This window comes from Aotus nancymaae, unplaced genomic scaffold, assembly GCF_030222135.1.
Source record: "Aotus nancymaae isolate 86718 unplaced genomic scaffold, 86718_ANA_hifiasm-v0.15.2.pri h1tg000020l, whole genome shotgun sequence".
NCBI classification, from domain to species: Eukaryota; Metazoa; Chordata; class Mammalia; order Primates; family Aotidae; genus Aotus; species Aotus nancymaae.
The window spans coordinates 43,694,754-43,717,378 of NW_026988432.1; the positions used below are offsets into that span (position 1 = coordinate 43,694,754).

Genomic DNA, 22,625 nt, shown 5'->3' on the forward strand with positions numbered 1-22,625 from the left:
TGTTTTTTATGATTCCATACTAATTTTAGACTTTTTTCTATTTCTGTGAAAATAGTCATTGGAATTTTGATAGGGATGGCATTAAATCTATATATTACTTGGAGTACTATGATTATTTTAACAATATTAATTCTTCCCATTTGCGAATGCATATTTATTCATTTATTTGAATCATGCTCAGTTTCTTTCATTAATGTTTTATAGTTTCAGTGTGCAAATCTTTCAGCTACTTGATTAGACTTATTCCTAGGTATTTTATGATATTATAAATGCAATTATTTTCTTAATTTCTTCTTCAGATAGATCATTATTCAAATGTAAAAGTACTACTAATTTTTATACATTGATTTTTTATCTTGCAACTTTACTGAATTCATTTATTCTTTGTAATAGGTTTTTTTTTGTCTAGCATTGTTGAGATTTTCTGCTTATAGGGTCATGTCATCTGCAAATAGAGATTATTTTCCCTTTTCACTTTCAATTTTGATAGCTATATCTATTCTTGATATTTTGTATAAATAAAATCATACATATGTGACCTGTTTTTTTCACTTGACATAATGTTGGCAGTCCATCCACATTGTAGCATATATCACTACTTTGTTATAGCTGAATAATATTCTATTGTGTATGTATACTACAATTGGTATCTGTCCATCAGTTGATAGTCATTTGGGTTGTTTCCACCTTTGTCTATAGTACATAGGGCTACTATGAACATGCGTGCATTATATATTATATAATTATATATTATGTAATACAAGGATTTGTTTAAGTACCTGTTTTCAGTTCTTTTGAGTATCTACCTAGGAGTGGAACTGCTGTGTAATATGATTCTATATTTAGTTTACTGAGAAACCGTCAAATCATTTTCCATAGCCCAACTATTTTATATTCCCGCCAGCAATATAAATAGGTTCTAATTTCTTCACATCCTTACTAGCACTTGTTATTATTCATTTTAAAAAATATTTCTAACATAAGGTTATTTTCTTATTTTTACAATGGAAAATAGAAGGTTTTATGAATACTTTTTGTCTCAACAATAGCATTTAAATATTTAAATATTTGGTAATAATTTCCAATAAAAATATAGAGTTGAATAAAAAAGGTCAATGAAAATGTTAGATTTATCATGACAAAGTTTGTGGGCAATGTGGCTTAGGGCTATAAGTAAATGAAGTGTTTCATTTCCCCTATAATGTAGTAATATTTTAAACTACATCCAATCAGGTAGTTTTAGTTCCCCTCCATCTTTGTTTTCCTTTGCTATTTTGATAAAATCAGAAATAAGAATTGTTTGGGATCTTGTGGTTAGTTTGATATAATTGATTATATTAGATATTTTAATCAAAATATCTACATACCACAAATATTTATGACAGGTGAAACTCTAAGCTTAATTATAATCAGGAATTTTATTTAAATAATGATTTAATGTGACTTTGAGAGACTTCTAAACTTTGTCCAAATATTTCAGATAGGCAGTTATAAATGTAAAGCTTTGACTGTTTCTCTGGAATTATAGGCCTTCTCTGTGTTAACCATTTCAGTATCCTGAATAAACAGTATTTAAACGCTAGGTACCTGAAATTTTGCCTCCATACATCAGATCAAAGACTGATTAAAATAATTTTTAAATTATTTCTTTGTTACTTACTTCTAAACAATGTTGCTAAAGTAATGTTTTGATATATTACCTTAAAACAATTTTTCATAGGAAATTCCATACTGCTTCAAAAATCTGGAATAATATTTTTTATCTTTATAAAATAAATGCTTTTCTGTTGAGCTATAAAGAAGATCAAACTGAGAATATTAATTATTACTCACTTGCTGAGGACTTCAAAAGTTTTAGATAATTATATCACAATTCATTGAAGTGCCTCTTAACCAATTTTCCCCTGACTCTCTTGTGATACTTCAACTTCAGATGGCTTCTTATAACTGTCATATAAATCAACATCATGTAGGTTTCTGCATTATGCAGGATTGTGAATGCCAGTTTCCAAAATCAAGGAATAGCATTTTCCTGATTATTAATTAGTTTAGAATCTATTAACATATTCACTGAATTTGTATTCTCTTCTCTGCAAAATGCCAATTTATCTTTTGACATTTTCTTTTGGGTTTACTTGTGTTTCTTATTGACTTGTAGGAACTTGTTACCTTTAGAAAGTTGTATGTGTTGTAAACAATTTATCTCAGTTTGTGAGTTTTCTTTTTACTTTATTAATTTTAATGTAATTAAATTTGTTACTTTTCTTTGGCTCTTAAGTGAATTGTGTCTTCTTAAAAAAAATGTCCATACCACAGTCATATAATAGTTTTATCTTATAGCTTCTAAAATTTTAGCTTCTCCTTGGAGATTTACTCAACAGTGTGAAATTGATTTCTTTTTTTTTTGCATATGAATGGAATAGATAGCTAATTTTATTTTTTTAAATAAGGAAAATTAGTTTTCTTCACAAGGATTTTATTTCAAATCTAGTCATTTCCTATAAATCAGCCATACCATATCCATCATACATCAAAGTTTCATATACGATTTTACCTATTTCTGGCCCCTTCCATCCCATTGGTCAATTTTACCTCCCTATGTCAATATCTAGTTTCACTCATTTACTTGAGTCATAATATGTTTTGGTATCTGATATAGTAGTTCTTTTTACCTTTATAGAGTTCATTGGGTATTCTTGATACACTGCTCTTCCATATAAATTTTAGAATAAGCTTGTCATATTATATGAAGAAATCTATTGGGATTTTAAACATAATTGCATTTATCAGTTTTTTATTATATATATGAATTTAGTCTTTTTTTTATGTTTTTTAGATTTCATTGAATCTATTATACTATCAGCACAAGAAAATTCCAGCAGTACAGCAAATCCCAAAACCAGTTCAGAGGAAGGGATTTTGTATGAGGCAATGGGGACAATGAAGAAATTGATTAATATAGTAATTTGCTGCAAACACAGTGGTCTCATGAGATTACAATATTTTATTTTTACTGTACATTTTCTATGTTTCAATATGTTTAGATACACAAATACATTGTGCTATAGTTGTCTACAGTATTCAATATGGTAGCACACTGTGCAGGTTTGTGGCCTAGGAGCAATAGGCTATACCATATACCCTAAGTATGTAGTTGACTATACCACTGAGGTTTGTATAAATAGACTCTATGATGTTTGCACAGTGACAGAATTGCTTAGCAATGCATTTCTGAGAATGTATCACTGTCACTAAGTGACACATGACTGTATGTATGTATGTATGTGAATGTGTGTGTGTATATACACATATATATATATCATAAAATTTTTTTGTTCAGATTCTGATAGGATATAGGAACTAGAGAGATGTAATCATATATGCCAAATAAAAACCTTGAATTAGAGATAATCTATAAAACCTGTAGCATTCTGGTTTTGCATTTTTGATAATTTATGACTTGTACAGCCCAAGATACTCTTAGAATATATCTGTAGGAAATAATCCCTGCTAATGACTTTATAATCCAGAAAAGACGTAATATTATGGAAAACTAAGTATGTGAACTCACGTATAATTTTGTATTCACCACTCATTGATAACATTAAAATTCAGTAGATGTCATGTACTTCTGATTGTTAGAAAAGTCTTTTGGGAATAAATAGCATTTGAAGTGTCCCTTGATGAATGTGTAAGATTTAGAATCACAGAGACAAACACCAGAACAATTAGATGGGGTTAAGAATAAAACAATATGAACAGATAGGAGAATTATATACTTCTTGGGAAACAACTGTAAACTAGTAAGTTTGTGAGACAGATCTTAATCAATTTAGAGGTTTATTTTGCCAAGGTTAAGAACCATGGTCCATGACAGCCTCAGAATGTCCCAAGAACATGTGCCCAAGGTGGTTTGGTTACAGCTTGATTTTATACAGTTTAGGGAGGCAGAAGTTACAGGGAAAGGCATAAATCAATATGTGCAAGTTATACATTGGTTAGTCCTGGAACAGTGGGACATCTCAAAATACAGTCTTCCAGGTCATAGGCCAGTGCAGGTTTCCTGACTGGTAATTGGTTGAAAGATATAAGACTTGCCTAAATTTTAGAATTCAGAATTAAAAAAAAAAAAGCCAAAGTTCTTGTCATGTAAATGAAGCCTCCAGGTAGCAGGCTTTACAGAGAATAGATGGTGAATGTCTCTTATCAGACCTTAAAAGGTGTCAGACTCACTAAAAAGGACCTAGTAAGGGAAAGAGATTCTCTACAGAATGCAAATTTCTGCCACAAGAGATGGTTTTGCAGGAACATTTCAGAATATGTCAAATAAATATGTTTTGGAGTGAAATACTTTTATTTATTTTAAGGCTTGTTATCTGTCATGTATTGCTATATCAGAATCAGGTGGGAATTTGGTATCTTATTGCTACAAAAAATCTTTTTTGTTCATCTTAAGATTTCTGTTTTAATTTTAATGCTGGTCAATTGTGTCTGGATTACAAAGGGAGGAGGTTATAATGAAGCATATCTTATTCCCTTTCCCATCATGTCCTTAACTAGTTTTTTAGGTTTCTTTTGGGTCTCCTTGGCTAAGAGTTGGGGGACTTAGTCAGTTGGAGGGCTGAGAATTTTATTTTTGGTTTACAAAACAGAGAGTATAAGTAAATAAAAATATAGTGAAGTTGAGATATGTAGAGAATTGACAGTTTAAGTGAAATTTATTCACTGTTTCTTAATATGTTTAATATTTGATTTTTATTGAGATCTTTTCTTTTGACAGTTTGAAACTTCTTTTGAAGAATGGTAAGAAAATTTCATGCTTTTAAAACTATTTTATTTTTAATATCATAATGTCAATCATCTGCTATAATCCAGTGTAACTTCAAAAGGAATAGAAAATTGAATGCAAGATTTTTCACTTTAGATATTAAAATACATTTTTTAAAATATGAGAATTAGGACATCACTGATAATGGCAAAATAGAGATCTCCAGAGTGGCATCCCTCCACAAAAACAACTATAAAATTTGCAAAAAAAAAAAAAAAATTGGTCTGAATCAACTTTTGCAGAAATTTGAAATCCAGTAAAAAATTAATAACTACCAGGGGAAAATTTAATGAAGAAGGAAGCTGTTGCATTGCATTAAGAGGGTACTGTGGCATTATAATTTACCTGCTCAGCAATCTCCAGCCTTCAGATTGGTGGCAGATATGAAGAGACAGTGCACACCTGTGGTTCAGATTCCTAGTGCCAGAGAGAATAATAGGAACATTATTCTCAAAGAATTGTGTTTGATAGATTCCTGAGAGACTAGCATAAGGACTTGCCTTTATTTTGCCTGATTTGGAGCAATCATAAGGCTGGGGCTACTTACAGGCAGTGTTTGCTAAAAGCATTTAAAGGCATATACTTGTCATAGAAGGCTGAGGCTATAGATAACAGCTGCAACAAGCATTAACCAGAGCAAAATTCCTGTGAAAAAATTGTTTGAAAAAAGTGATAGATACATGAAGGAAAATCTCTCAATATACTGGAGATTTGAAAGAACACAGAGGGCTGGGAAAATGTTCAAAAAAGACCTGAGAAGATCCTAATCTTACTTCTGGCTGACCTTTAGGATCTGCACAGGCAAAAATCCATGGCAGAGTCAGGGTTGTAAACAACCTGAATGTACCTGGAAGGATTACGCTAACACAGACCAAATCTGCCAAAATTGGGAGAGTATTGTTTTTCTTGTTTCTTTCTTTTGTTGCCAGCCATTTAAGTGCATTCAGACAAAACACTAGCTCACCAATAACCTAAGGAAATAGATTTCAATGATAACATATGACAAAGAATACAGGCATTATAAAAGAGTGTTTAGAAGATTTACTAAACAAACAATAACCCATTACAGATAGAAAAAGGAAATCCAGTAGAGGGAATGGAACATAATCTGGTTTTTATTTCATATTAAAATATTCAAAATGTCCATTTTTCAAAAAATAAATATGAAGAATGAAAAGAAAAGAAAGTTCGGCTCATTCACAGTGAGAAAGGGTAAATTAATATAAACTGTTCTTAAGGGAACCCAAAATTCAGACTTATAGGACAAAGATCTTAAATCAGTTGTCTTAAATATCTTCAAAGAGATAAAGGAAACCATGAACAAATAACTAAAAGCAGAAAAGTGATGTTTCAACAAATATAATATATCAATAAGAGAAATAATAAAAATTAACCAAATAGAAATTCTGGGCTGGGTGCAGTAGCTCACACTTGTAATCCCAGCACTTTGGGAGGCTGAGGTGGGTGGATCACAAGGTCAGGGGTTCAAGACCAGCCTGGCCAATATGGTGAAACCCCATCTTTACTAAAAACTATATAAAAATTAGCCGAGCATGGTGGCATGCACCTGTAGTCCCAGCTATTCAGAAGGCTGAGGTAGCAGAATTGCTTAAACCCAGGACGTGGAGGTTGCAAAGAGCAAAGATGGTGCCACTGCACTCCAGCCTGGGTGACAGAGTAAGACTCTGTCTCTCAAAAAAATAAAAAATAAAATAAAAATATTCTGGACCTGAAAAATAAACTAACTGAAATTTAAAAAGTTCACTAGAAGGGTTCGGTAGCAGCTTTGAGCAGTCAGAATAATCAGTGCACTTGATGGCATGTTAACAGAGATTATCTTGTCTAAGAAACAAGAAAGACAAGAGAACAAAGAAAAATGAAAAGTGCATAATAAACCCAAGGGCTTAATAGCAGTTAATATCAAGCATAATGGCAGTCAAAAAGTGTGATAAGAAAGGGAAAGAAGACCAAAAAAAAAAAAATATTTAAAGAAACACTCGTTGAAAAACTTCTAACTTGATGAAAAACTTAAATCTATGCATCTGTTAAACTCAGTGAACTCCAAATAGAATCAAGTCCAAAAGATCCACACCTATATACATTTTAGTTAACTTGTCAAATGCCTGAGACAAAGAGAATCTTGAAAGCAGCACAAGATAAGCAACTTGTCATGTACCCGGGGCCCTCAGTAAGATTGACAGTGCATTTTTCATTAGGAACTATGGAAGTCAGAACACAGTGGGGTGACATATTTAAATGCCAGAGGAAAAAAAAACTGTCAATAAAGAATTCTAAATCCACCAAAAGTATCCTTCAAAAATAAAGGAGAAATTAAGACATTGTCAGATAAACAAAAGGGGTGTGTCACTAGCAGACTGGTTCTATAAGAAATCGTGTAAGTAGCCTTGTAGGCTGAAATGAAAGAACACTAGAGAGTAACTTGAAGCCGTATGATGAAATAAAAAACAATAATAAAGGTAACTACAAAGGTAAATGTAAAATCTAGTATAATTGTATTTTTGTTTTGTAATTCTTATTCTTACTATAATTATAAATTTCTGCTAATGAACACAAAATAGATAACTATGTAATTTGTGAAAATGACATTACAAGAGGAGGGGCAGAGATGTAAAGGAACAGAGTTCTTTATATATAAATAGATAGATATACTATTAAAGCTACAATGATTTTAATTCAATTTTTATAGAGTTAAGATATTAATTGTAATCCTCAGGTTAACCACTAAAACAGATTCTATTTTTAAAAATACAGGAAAACAAAGAAGAGGGAAACTAAACAATATACAGGAAAAAAATCAACTAGTTACAAAAGAAGGCAGTTATGGAGGAGTTGAGGAATAAGAAAATATATAAATAATATAGAAAATGAATAGCAAAATGGCAAAAATAAACCCTTCCTTATCACCAATTACTTTATATACTTTAAATGGATTAAACTCTCCAATTGAAAGGTAGAGCATGGTAGAATGGATAAAAATAGATAATCCAACTATATTCTGAGTCTCATCTGAGATACAAAGACATAAGTAGGTTAAAAGTAGAAAGATGAAAAGTCATATTCCATGCAAATAATAAGCAAAAGAGAGCTGGGATGACTATACCAATATCACACAAAATAGGCTTTAATCAAAGCCTGTTACAGAAGACAAAGAAGACTTGCTACACTGATAAAAGTGTAGCAAGAAGATATATTGCACCAAGAAGATATATAAGCTATAAATATAACACACCTAACAATATAACCTCAAAACATAACATGTAAACTAACAGAATAGAAGGGAAAAATAGACAGTTCTACAACAAGACAGTGAGAATTTAACGTCCCACTTTCAATAATGGATAAAAGAACTAAACAGAAGATCAATAAATAAATAGACTTGAATAACATGAACCAACTAGACCTAATCAGTTTATATAATATGCTCCACTTAACAACAGCAGAAAACACATTCTTCTCATGTGAACATGGTACATTCTTCAGGATAGATTATATATTATGACACAAAATAAATCTCAATGAAACTAAAAAGATCAAAATTCTACATAATATCTTTTCTGACACAACAGAATGAAACTTGAAATCATCAACAGAAGAAAACCTGGAAATTTCCTATATATGTGGAAACTAAACAAGTCATGTTTTACAAACCAGTAGGTCAAAGCAGTAATCACAGGGAAAATTAGAAGACACCTTGGTGACTGAAAATGGAAACACAATGTATTTAAACTTACAAAATGCAGCAAAAGTAGTACTCAGTAGGAAATTTACCGCTATAAATGCTTACATTTAAAAAGATGATTTCAAATCCAGTAACGTAACTTTATACCTTAAGGAAGGAGAAGAAGAGGAGTATGCTAAACCCAAAGTTAACAAAAGGAAGGAAATAAAGGTTAAAGTAGAAGTAAATGAAACAGGGAATAGAAAAACAGTGCATAGAATCAATTAAAACAAAAGTTGTTTCTTTGAAAACAGCAACAGAATTCACAAACCTTTAGCTAAACTAACCAAAAATAAAAAGAAAACTCAATTACAAATTAACTAAAATAATATAACACTGGGGACATTACAACAGATTCTGCAGAAATAAAAAGACTTATAAGAGGATTCTATGAACAAATGTATACCAACAAATTAAATAATGAAGATGAAAGGGACTAATTCCTAAAAACACATAAACTACTAAAACTGTTTCAGGAAGAAGTAGAAATCCTGAAGAGATCGATGACAAATAAAGTGATTGAATCAATAATCAAAAACTTGCCCAACAAAAAAAAATCTCAGGACCAGATGGCTTCACTGGCAAATTCTACCAAAACACTGAAAGAGCATCAGTCCTTCTTAAACTCTTCCAAAAAAACAGAATAGAGGGGAATAATTTCTAAGTCATCCTATGAGCCTAGCAATAACCTGATAATGAAACCAGACAAAGGCATCACAAGCAAACTATAGAATATACATGAATATACATGACAGGCCAGGCACAGTAGCTCACACCTGTAATCCAAGTACTTTGGGAGGTCAAGGCAGAGGATCCCTGGAGCCCAGAAGTTTGAAACAAGCCTAGGCAATATAGTCAAACTCCATTTCTACAAACAAACAACAACAATGAAAAAATCAGCCAGGTGTGGTGGCCCATGCCAGTAGTCTTACCTACTCCAGAGGCTGAGGCTGGAGGGTTGCTTGAGCCCAGGAAGTCAAGTTTACAGTGAACTGGATTATGCCACTGTACTTCAGCCTGGGCAACAAAACAAAACAAAGCAACAAACAAACAAAAAGCTATGACAAAATCCTCAACAAAATCCTAGCAACCTGAGTCCAGCAATGCATTTAATAGAATTATACATCATGACCAGTGAGATTTACCCTAGAAATGTAAGAGTGACTTAGCATACAAAAATTAGTTAACATAATAACCCATATTAGTAAAATAAAAGGGAAAACCTATGTGAACATCTCAGTTGGTGAGGAAAACATGTGACACAAGCCCACACCTTTCATAAAACTAGATTGTAAGGCAACCTATTAAACATAATAAAGAATATTTATGACAAACCCTTAGTTTAGATTATACCTGATGGTGAAAAGTTTTCCTCTTAAGATCAGGAGCAAAACAAGGATCCCCACTCTTTCCACTTTTCTTCAGCATTAGAACCCTTGTATATTGCTGATGTGAATATAAAATGGTTTAGACACTGAGAAACAAGTTGTTGGCTCCTCAAGAAGTGAAACCTAGAATTATCTGTCACTTAGCAATTTGACTCCAAGATATATATCCAAAAGAATTCAAAACATATTCAAACAAAAACTCATATACAAATATATATGACATCTATAGTCACAACAGCCAAAAGGTGGACACAATTCCCAAATCCTTCAATGGATTCATAGATAACCAAATGTGTTGTATATACACAATGGAATATTATTCCACCGTCAAAAGAAATAAATTTCTTCTACATACTGCACCATGAAGAAATCTTGAAACTATTATGCTAAGTTAAAAAAGTCCCAAGAGGTCACTTGTATGATTTCACTTCTATGAAATATTCATAAAAGTACATCCATAAAGAGAGCAGATTAGTCATTACTATGGAATAGTGGGTTGAAGAAAGGGGAGAGACTGCTTCATAAGTAGGGTATGTTCTTTTAGAGTAATGAAAATATATTGGAATTAGATGGGATGATAGTTGTTCAATATTGTGACTATATTAAATGCCACTGAAGTTTACAGTTTCAAATATTTAATATTATGTTATGAGACTTTTGCCTCAAAAAAAAAATAGAAAAATTAGCATAGAAGTTTACTGATCCAAGAATTAAGTGAACTTTAGAAGATAATACACAAAATGATCTAATTATATGTAATAATTTACTATATCATGTAAATGGCATTAAAAGCCAGCAGTGTATTATTTAATAGTTGATACTAGAACAATTATTTTTCAATTTTTTAAAAGAAAACAAATGAAAATAATACACTTTTCAACAAAAATATTTTGAAATAAATATGAAAACTAAAGGAAGAAAATATAATAAATATATTTCTGACTTTGGAATAGACATACTTACCTAAATAAATTGTGGGACAATGACAAGAAAAATAATTTGTAGCTGTTAGAAATATGAAATGGTAGTAAAATACGTTGAAAATAATTTCAGGTAACTAAAGCTGAATGTAAAATTGTGACTAATTTTATAAGAATTGAAATATCATTAGACTATTCTATGTGATCTCGGAAGAATAAATAAATACAGATTATACTATTTTTATAATTTTTGATATGCATACCATTTCTTAAATTAATTTAGAATACTTATTTAATAAAAAATAATTAAATAAAAATTTCAAAAAAATTCTCTGCTTTGTTGATACCAATTGTCTTGTAAATTTGATCAGAGAAAAAACACTTTTTAAAAAATGTAATGAAGGCTAGTTTAGAATTCTAGAATCAGACCAGAGAAATACAGAGAAATAGTTTATTATTCAACATATAGAACTTTAGCTAGAAAGGAAGTAACATTTTAATTTATAGTCGCCTCTGAAGACACTACAGTTTAGTGTTGTCCAGTAGAATTTTCTGTAATAATCAATGTTCTATATTTGTATTTTCCAACATGTAGCTTCTAGAAAGGAAAGAACATTTGAATTTAGATATTTTTCTAAAAGTTTATTTTCTGAAATAGTATTTTTACTCATTGTAATTTACGTTGGTTCCCCAGAAACTACTGAACTGAAATTATCGAAATAGCTCATACAAATTATTCTCACAGAATACCTTTATCTTAGAGAAACACTCTCTAGGAAAGACCAATTTCTTAAAAAACAAATTGCAGCTTTAATATATTCTGAAGAAATTTTGGGTCATTTGTAATTAATTTTAATTTACCGTTAAGCGTAAATCCCATTACCTATAAGAATTTTGCTATATTAGTCGCCTATCTAGGAAGATTATCTTGTACAGTAAGTTTCACCACAAATATTTAAAATTCAAAGGAAGTGCATAACCTAAAATTTGATTTACTAATTTTAAGTACTTCCTCCTTTACTGTTTGCTTCTTTTCCATTATATAGGAGCAGAACTTCTTCCACAAAAGACCTGAAAGAAGATTGGAGTATAGCTATACCAGTAAAAGAGGCCAAACCAGAAGAAAGAGGTAAAGTTGTTCCTTCTACCTGAATAACTGTAATTATATCTAAAAGCTTAATGACTTCATTTAATATATTTCTAATTGTCACAATAATCATGTTTAAGAGTTTTATAATTATTATGAGAGTCTAATAGACAAATTAGTTCTCTATATCATTTGATTAAGCATTCATTCAACATATATTTATTAGTGACTATTATATACCAAATACTTGCTGAGGTGCTGAGTATATAATGATAGATGTCCACTTCTCAAGATGCTAGTCATCGTTTAGTGTTGTCCAATAGAACTTTCTGTGATAATCAGTGTTCTATGTCTCTTCTGTCCAGTAGAGTAGCTACTAGCTACATACAGCTGTTGAACACTTGAAATGTGGCTAGTGAGACTGAGGAACTTACTTTTTAAGTTTAATTTGAATTGAGTTACATATAAATGTCAGTGGTTGCATGTGGATGATGACTACCACATTGAACATTGCAGCTCTAGTATATATTTATGTTGTCATAAATATTCTTATCACAATTTATAAAATGTATAATATTTTATATACTGGTGTCAAATTTATGTTAACACTATTTCAGTGTATTTAAATGTATTATTGAGATTTTATGTAGCACCTCCTCTTCTCCCACCACAAATAATTGCTAAATCCTTGAGTGAAGGCTAACTAATAAACTCAGGACTTTTTACAAGCAAGAATATTTTGTTTTTCAAAGATTTTATTCCTAGCAAAGCTTTGTTTTTACTGTTTTCTTTTACATTATTTGTGCCTACAGTGAAGATGAGGATCTTAATCATTACCAAATTTTCACGTTAACAAATGCTGAGAGAAAAAATAGATATATTAACAATTACAACTACTGTGCAATTAACACAGTTATGTTTACTGTCAATATGTGCATTTGAGGTCTAAAACAGAACAATAGCAGGATGAGGAAGTTTTATTGTAATTAAGGGTTTATGCTAAAAAATTGTGGATAGTTGCTTAGAACAGTAATATGAAACCGTAAAACTGAGATGGCACTCAATAAAAAAAATGAGATCTTACATACAATGAATTTGAGGCATCCCAAGTTACACATACAACATTTGTTTTGGAATTTATTATTGAGATAATATAAAAGACAGATTCTAGAAACATAATGAACACCTTTGCTAAAGCATATATATATTCAATCAGAAGTATTTTAATTATAAGTGGTATTAACTTATGCATGAATTTCAGACTGAAATCTTGTTATTGTAATTGATTATAGAGTGAATCATAAATTCACTCAACACTAGAGAACATATGTTGAGTGAATATGTTTTCATTTAAAAAAAGACGATGTAAAGTATCCAAGATGTGATAGAATTTGACAAAAGAAAACAATAGATTTAAAGACACCAAATAAAGGACCAGTTTAGACAAAATTATTTTTATGCATTAAAATAGGGAAACCTGTTTTATAAGAATGCTTCTGAGGCAGCATGCTGGATTTCTTTGACAAGTACAATCGATTAAAAATAGCAACTCTGTGACTGCTGAACTTGCACTTATAATCATTATTTAATACTCCCATCTAGCAGAAAATCATTGTCTTTGTTGTCTAAAAGCAACACAAAAAAACAATGTCTTAGTTTTCTTTCTTCTTGATGCAGTTTAGCTATTTTTCCTCTAGCCACAGTTCTTTGGGGGCCTTGTCTCTCAACACTTTATATTTATATGTTTATATAACATTTTGGCAAAAGTCAGTGTTTATAGGCATAAATGCTACAAGGATAGGACTCATGTCTGTCTTTTTTACCTTCTTATCTCCAGTAAAGACCGTGTGCATGTTCCTTGGAACATAATAGGCTCTGTACACATTTTTTTAGTAAATGGTCGAATGAGTATCCATGATAATAATTTTGTTAACAATAAGCCACATCATTCCAGATCTGTGAACCAGGAATCACAAATATCTCTCATTAAAGGAGTTAATCGAGAATTTATTTAGTATTACAAGGGAATAAATAGAGTTTCAAAATTCCAGTGAATTCCTGACAAAGCTAAGCAGAGAAGTTCTTACTGGATGAGATTGAAAAATGTGTCTTGTTTCTAGAAACCATCTATGATTATTCAGTATTTACTTGATATAATCATTATGATATGTTTCCTTATAGAATAGGAGGAAATACAAACATAATTTTACAATAAAGCTCTATAATACAGCTTAGTAATAGCACATGTGTTTTTTCCTTCAGATAAAATGATATACCTGAAAATATAGTTGAGATTTGGTTATTGTAATTATTGTATAAGGTGCTCATTAAAAATAGGTCTTAAAACTTTATAATCAATCTTGTGTTTGTATTATAATAAAACTGCCTTTAAAAAGCTAATTCATTTTTCTAACATTCTCTTATTAAATATATATTGAAAAAAATAATGCAACTAAGACCCATGTTCCCATCATCCAGCTTATTGACTGCTTTATAAACAAATGTGAATACATATTTCTGTTTAAGATGAGAAGTGTCCAGAGTTAAAGCAGGAAATGGAAACATTGCTGTCAGAGGCCGTTCAACTCATTAAAAGTCTAGAAACTGACCGGGCAGAAGCTGAAGAAGCTTTAAAACGACAAAGATCAAGAAAGAATGTGGTTAACATGAAAATTGACTCTTGGTCAGTCTGGAAACTTCAAGAACTCCCATTGGCTGTGCAGAAAGGTAATAATAGGGATTTTTCATAGTACTTACTCTGGTGGAGAGGCACAGATAATTCATTACAGGTCTGTATATTTTTAAAAAATTTTCCATCTCCCCATGGTTTCTTGCCACTGATTCTCATTGGTTGAACCCAACAGGAAGATAGAATGCAAATGAGATCTTTGATGCAGTCCACTATGAATCAGCCTTGTGGGCTCCAAATCAAAATATATAAGTGGGATTGGGGAGTTGAGAGAAAAGATGAATCTGGAGAATAACCAGAAAATATCTAGAAAAAAAGTGTTTTCTTAATTTTATTTTTGAAAAGTATCTAAATTTATAACAAATATCACACTTAACATTAAGTTTGTTAAGGTGATTAAATTTTTTCCTGTCTTATATGCTAGATACTTTGAGAATCTAAAGACTATACAAATATATGACTCTATACTTTGTAAACAAATTCATAAAATTTAGAGATTATATTCTACATAAATAATATAAAGGCAAAAGATTCTTGAGAACACATTACCTATAAGGAATATGTTTCAAAGAGAAAGCTGTTAACTTTAAAAAGCACATAACAATAATGAATTTAAATGTCATTGTATATGGTGGCTACTTTTGTAAAATAAAGCAGATGAACATAAATCTGTTTTCTAAGTAGATCTTGTATTGATTAAATGGCAATCCAATAATAAGTTGTCATCCATGACAAGTATTTATTCCATACTTCAAAACACATTTATTAAGTATCTATTATGTGCACACATGTATCTCAATTTAAATTTATTTCAAGAACTCCTAAATTAGAATTCCTAAAGCTACAGTATCTAAGCACTATTACAAAGTGTATATGAGATTATACATAAATTGAACAGCAAAAATTAAATAAAACTTTTCCTTCACACTTTTTCTACTACTACTAAGGAAGAGCCTCCCAAACAATTAGGAAAATTGTAGATGACTCCTGTGGACGTGACTAGAGTCTGTCAAGAATAAGAATCTACTGGGATCCAGAATTTCCCAGGGTGTCTTTTCTGAGCCTATTGTAGCCTCATTGCCTCTAAAGCGCAAGTGCGCACGCGCGCGCGCGCACACACACACACACACACACATTTATAAATTAAGTAAATCTATCATATTAGTAGAGCATACACACTATAAATTCTATTCAAAGAGACAATTTCAAAAATGATAAAATTTGCAAATATAAATAAAAGTTCTAATCTTTTCTTGCAACTCTCTGGAATTTATACACCCTACTTTGGTAACTGCAGCTTTAAAAGGCACAAAATTATAACAAAGGTCTAAATATGAGTATGCTATGACATATAATTTGAATTAACAGCTATTGGTCTGGGTAATAATGTCCTTTTTTCTCAAATATTTCTTGGTTTAAATGATAGATCATATATGGACACCATAATATTAATAAAACTTTTACAAAACATGTGCATCCTGAATTAAAATTTTTATCCTATGAGAGAGTAAAAATCTTCCAGTTTCAGGCAAAATTAGGTAGTCAGGCATGTTTTCATAGGCACAGTGTTTGTAGAACAAAAAAAAATCCAGTACGTTTAGAGTCTTTAATCCTTCACCATAGGTCCCTCACTCTGTGAGCTAAAAGAATTTCCTTCTTAAACATTTGTTACTTGCATGATTCTTGGAAACATTTTAGGTTTTGATACCTGCTAGAAGTTCCCAAAACAAATTTACTATTACATTATCAAAAGCATACACATTTAGTGCCTAAAATATCACTTAAAACTCTTTTAATTTTCCTAGACTTAAAAATGTGGCTGATGACACCAAGTGGCAATTACTTTAAATTCCTAAATTTCTATAAATTCAAATACTGTAGTCATTATAGGAAATATGCCAAATGTTTGCATGCTCCATGGGTACCATAAATGTCATTAGATTTCTAACAGACTCAAAGGACATCAGGTCCAGGTTTGCCCAGTGCAGTCTCACAGTTTACATCTGTGAATCCAGCATTATCTTCAATAGCATCTTTCAAAAGTGCTGGTTTATAGGCAAAATAATATGGTCACTCTAAACAGGTAATATTTATTTACTTATTTTTGAGACTGGATCTCACTCTGTCACCCAGGGCTCACTGTAGCCTCAGTCTCCTGGGCTCAATCAGTCCTCCCACCTCAGCCTCCCAGGTAGCTGAGACTACGGGCAAGCACCACCATGCCTGGCTAGTATTTGTATTTTTTGTAGAGACATGGTTTGCCCATGTTTCTTAGGCTGGTCTTGAACTCCTGGCATCAAGTGATCCACCCGCCCCAGCCTCCCAAAGTATGGGATTACAGCCATAGCTCTACGTTGGCCCCTTTCTGGCTGGAGTGGCTGGGACAGAGGGCACCAAGTCCCTAGGTTGCACACAGCATGGGGACCCTGGGCCTGGCCCACGAAACTACTTTTTCTTCCTGTGCCTCCAGGACTGTGATGGGAGGGGCTGCCATGAATGTCTTTGACATGGGTGGAGACATTTTCCCATGGTCTTGGGGATTAACCCTAGGCTTCTTGCTACTTATGCAAATTTCTGCTGTGATCTTGAATTTCTCCTCAAAAAATGGGTCTTTCTTTTCTACTGGATTGTCAAGCTGCAAATTTTCTGAACTTTTATGCTCTATTTCCCTTTTAAAATGGATTGCTTTTGAACGTATGTATGTCACCTCTTGAATGATTTGCTGCTTGGAAATTTCTTCTGCCAGATACACTACATCATCTCTCTCAAGTTCAAAGTTCTATATATCTCCAGGGCAGGGGCAAAATGCCTCCAGTCTCTTTGCTAAAACATAACAAAAGTCACCTTTGCTCAAGTTCCCAACACTTTTCTTATCTCTGTCTGGGACCACCTCAGCCTGGACCTTATTGTTCGTATCACTATTAGCATTTTTGTCAAAGCCACTCAATAAGTCTGTAGGACGTCTCAAACTTTCCCACATTTTTCTGTCGTCCTCTGAGCTGTCCAAACAGTTTCAATCTCTGCCTGTTACCCAGCTCCAAAGTTGATTCCACATTTTTGGATATCTTTTCGGCAACACCCACTCCTGGTACCAATTTACTGTATTAGTTCATTTTCGTGCTGCTGATAAAGACATACCTGAGACTGGGGGGAGAAAAAAGGTTTAATGGAGTTACAGTTCTACATGGCTGGAGAGGCCTCAGAATTATGGTGGGAGGCAAAAGTTACTTCTTACATGATGGCAGCAAGAGAAAAATGAGGAAGAAGCAATAGCAGAAACACCTGATAAACCCATCAAATCCTGTGAGACTTATTCACTGTCATAGAATAGCATGGGAAAGGACAGACCTCCAGATTCATTTACCTCCCCATGGATCCCTCCCACAACATGTCAGAATTCTGGGAGATACAATTCAAGTTGAGATTTGGGTGGGGACACAGCCAAAACATATCAAGGTCTCTTCCATTTTTTTGTTGCTTCTTGAGTCAATTTTAGTAATTTATATCTTCTGAAGAATTTGTCCATTTTGTTGTAGTTATCTGGTTTGCTGGCCTACATTTTTTCATGAAATTCTCTTATACTTAATTTCTGTAATAGTGGTAGCGATGGTATCTTTTTCCTTTCCATTTTTGGTAATTTTTGTGTTGTCTCTTTATTTCTTCATCATTCCAGCTAAAGAGTTGTCAATTTTGTTGATCTCTTTAAAAAGTCGACTTTTGCCTTTATTGATTTCTGTACTATGTTTCAGCTTTTGTCTCATTGATTTTTCCCCTCTGATTTCCCCTATCTTATTTGCTTTGGGAATAATTTAAACCTACTATATTTCTCTTTTTATAAATTAGAAGCTTTGATTATTTACTTGATGCCTTTTTTTCTGGAATTATCAGTTAAAAGCTGTAAATTTTCGTCTCAGAACTTCATTAGTTGCATTTTATAAGTGTTCATATGTCGTGAGTTCATTTTTATTTAGTTTGAAAACTTTTTTTAAAATATCTCTGATTTTGTATGAAACCTATTACTTAATTAGCAGTTGCAGGTTAATTTGCATTTATTTTGAAATTTCCATAACTATTTCAAGTTTCAGTCATGTCTAATTTAATTGTGCTAAGAAATTTATTTTTATTTTTATTTAATTAGGTTTTTGGGGAACAAGTGCTCTTTGGTTATATGAATAAGTTCTTTAATGGTGATTTCTGAGATTTCGGTGCACTCATCACCTGAGCAATGTACACTGTATGCAATGTGTAGTCTTTTGCCACCCCACAACCTTGCCACCCTGCAACCTTTCCTCCAAGTCCCCAAAGTCCAGTGTATTATTCTTATGCCTTTGAGTCCTCATATCTTAGCTCCCACTTATGAGTGAGAACATACAATGTTTGGCTTTCCATTCCTGGGTTACTTCACTTAGAATCGACTCATAGTCTCCAATTTCATCCAGGTTGCTGTGAATACCATTATTTTATTCCTTGTTATGGATGAGTAACATTCCATGGCATATATATATACCACATTTTCTTTATTCACTTGGTGATTGATGGGCATTGGGCTGGTTCTGTATTTTTGCATTTTATAGCAAATTGTGCTGCCATAAACATGCATGTGCAAGTATCTTTTTTGTATACTTCTTTTCCTCCGAGTAGATACCTAGTAATGGAATTGCTGGATCAAATGACAGATCTACTTTTAGTTCTTCAAGGAATCTCCACACTGTTTTCCATAGTGGCTGGATTAGTTTCCACCAACAGTGTAAAAGTGTTATCTTTTCATTGCATCCATGCCAACATCTATATTTTTTTTCATTTGTTCACTATGGCCATACTTGCAGGAGTGAGGTGGTATCGCATTGTGGCTTTTATTTGCATTTCCCTGATAATTAGTGATGTTGAACATTTTTCCATATGCTTGTTGACCATTTGTATATCTTTTTTTGAGAATTGTCTACTCGTGTCCTTAGCGCATTTGTTGATGGATTTTTTTTTTTCTGGCTGATTTGTTTGAGTTCTTTGTAGATTTGTGATATTAGTCCTTTGTTGGATGTACACTTTGTGAAAGTTTTCTTTCCCTCTGTGGGTGGTCTGTTAACTTGGCTGATTATTTCTTTCCCTGAGCAGAAGCTTTTTAGTTTAATTAAGTCCCATCTATTTAAATTTATTTTTGTTGCATTTGCTTTTGGGTTCTTGGTCACAAAGTCTTTTCCTAAGGCATTGTCTACAAGAGTTTTTCCACTGTTACCTTCTAGAATCTTTATGGTTTCAAGTCTTACATTTAAGTCTTTGATCTATCTTGAGTTGATTTTTGTATGAGGTGAGAGATGAGGATCTAGTTTCATTCTTCTACATGTGGCTTGCCAATTATCTTAGCACCATTTGTTGAATAAGGTGTCCTTTCCCACTTTATGTTGTTTTGTTTGCTTTGTTGAAGATCAGTTGGCTGTATTTGGCTTTATTTCTGGGTTCTCTATTCTGTTCCATTGGTCTATGTGCCTGTTTTTATACGAATACTATGCTGTTTCAGCATTATACTGAACAGAGAAAAGTTGAATAGGAGAAAAGTTGAGAATAGGAGCACGACAAGGATGCCCACTTTCACTTCTATTCAACATAGTACTGGAAGTCCTAGCCAGAGCAGTCAGATAAGAGAAAGAAATAAAGGACATCCAAATGGGAAAAGAGGAAGTCGAACTGTTGCTGTTTGCTAATGACATGATCCTATACCTAGAAAACCTTAAAGGCTCATCCAAAAAACTCCTGGAACTGGTAAATTAATTCAGCAGAGTTTCAGGATAATAATTTTGTGTACAAAATTAATGTACACAAATCAGGAGCTCTGCTCTACACCAACAGCGCCCAAACTGACAATCAAATCAGGAACTCAACCTCTTTCACAATAGCTGCAAAAAAAAAAAAAAAAAACAAACTTAGGAATATACCTGACTAAGGATGTGAAAGACCTCTACAAGGAAAACTACATAACACTGCAGAAAGAAATCATAGACAATGCAAACAAATGGAAACACCTCCCATGCTCATGGATGAGTAGAATCAATATTGTGAAAATGACCATACAACCAAATGCTATCTACAAATTCAATACGATTCCCATCAAAATACTGCCATCATTCTTTATGGAACTAGAAAAAAGCAATCGTAAAATTCATATGGAACCAAAAGAGAGTCCGCATAGCCAAAGCAAGACTAAGCAAAAAGAACAAATCTGGAGGCATCAAATTACCCAACTTCAAATTATATTATAAGGTCAAGAAATGTTTTCTAAATGTTTCATTAATATTTAAATTATTTGTAGTTTATAAATTTTCTAAAATTTGTGTTCAAGTGTTTTATCTCCTTAAGAATTTTTTGGCTAGTTGTTTACTGAGTTGTTGAGAACAAGGTGTTAATTTTAACTATTAATTCAGAAAATAAACCAATGATATCAAAGTTATTTCAATTGCCAGATTTGCTCATGTAGTTTAATTTTTCAAATCATTTAAAATACACTGACAAGTTGTCAAGAACATAAGAAATGCAGCATAGCCAACTGCATTTCTTATGTTCTCGAAAACTTGTCAGTGTATTTTAAATGATTTGAAATTTAAAGTTTGGAATGGAAATTTCTGGAAATTAATAGACATTAGTGTCAGATATAGCCCTGGGGGAATCCTTAAAATCCTCGAGTTACAATTTTGATGTAGGTATAGGGTACAGGATACTGGAAATAAAGCTTAAGTCTCACCCAAAGTGACAAGTCTAATTAGAGATCAGGACATAAAAATGAGAATCCAAAGGTCTTCTTAATGTCAGCCTAAGAGTGAACCATGAATTAATCTGTGGCTCAGATTGAACAGCCAAGAAATTTGCTTCTTTCACTTATACAGTGTAGAAAAAGAATGCCTCCTGAGCATTTGTAATTTACTAATCTCAAATAGATTTGTGACCCCTCAATTCCTGCCATCTTTATGCTTAAAAATTGTTAAGTGGAGGATGTCATTTAAATGTTCTGTAGGTTAGTAGTAAAATCAGGCAAATGATAAGATCAAAGGCAAATTTGCTCTGCAAAACTAAAATTTCAAACCAGACATGAAAAATTTATCTCAGATAAAGTTCCAAGAAGAGAAGTTGCTCAATATTAAATATCATAAAACACACAAAGATCCAGGTTCAATGGGTATGAATCAGTAGAAACAGACCACAGAATTTTACTCAAAATATATCAGATGTAGGATTATTTCTGAGATTATAAAATAAGTATTTGATACATTTCAAGAAAGAAAAAGGGAAGTTTAAAAATAAAAGCAAGGACAAGAAACTTTTTTAAAGAAAGCAAAATATACAAATGAAAAATATATTACTTAAAATTAATTTAATAATTGGTTACATTGTTTATGAGACTCAAAGAGAAGTAATAGTTAACTGTAAAATTTGAAGAAATTTTAATGTCATAAAAATGGCCATACTGTCCAAAGGAATTTATAGATTTAATTCTATCCCTATTAGCCACCATTGACTTTCTTCACAGAATTAGAAAAAAGTACTTTAAATTTCATATGAAACCAAAAAGAACTCATATAGTCAAGACAATCCTAAGTAGAAAGAACAAAGCTGGAGGCATCACACTGCCTGACTTCAAACTATACTACAAAGCTATAATAACAAAAACAGCATGGTACTGGTACCAAAACAGATATATAGACCAATAGAACAGAACAGAGGCCTCAGAAATAATACCAAACATCTATAACCATCTGATTTTGACAAACCTGACAAAAACAAACAATAGGGAAAGGATTCCCTATTTAATAAATGATGTTGGGAAAACTGGCTAGCTATATGCAGAAAACTGAAACTGGACCCCTTCCTTACTCCTGATACAAAAATTAAGTCAAGATGGATTAAAGACTTAAACATAAGACCTAAAACCATAAAAACCTTAAAAGAAAATCCAGGCAATACGGTTAAGGACATAGGCATGAACAA

At 32.1% G+C, this 22,625-nt stretch overlaps 1 protein-coding gene across 3 annotated transcripts in view; it reads left to right on the top strand.

Moving 5' to 3' along the window:
• CCDC178 (coiled-coil domain containing 178) overlaps window positions 1-22,625 on the top strand; it is a 559,051-nt gene that overhangs the window by 154,592 nt on the left and 381,834 nt on the right. For all 3 annotated transcript variants that reach the window (XM_064378981.1, XM_021670019.2, XM_064378982.1), the window contains exons 7-9: window positions 4,781-4,803; window positions 11,922-12,004; window positions 14,489-14,689. In XM_064378981.1, coding sequence (XP_064235051.1) covers window positions 4,781-4,803; window positions 11,922-12,004; window positions 14,489-14,689 — 307 coding nt within the window. The remainder of the gene's footprint in view (window positions 1-4,780; window positions 4,804-11,921; window positions 12,005-14,488; window positions 14,690-22,625) is intronic.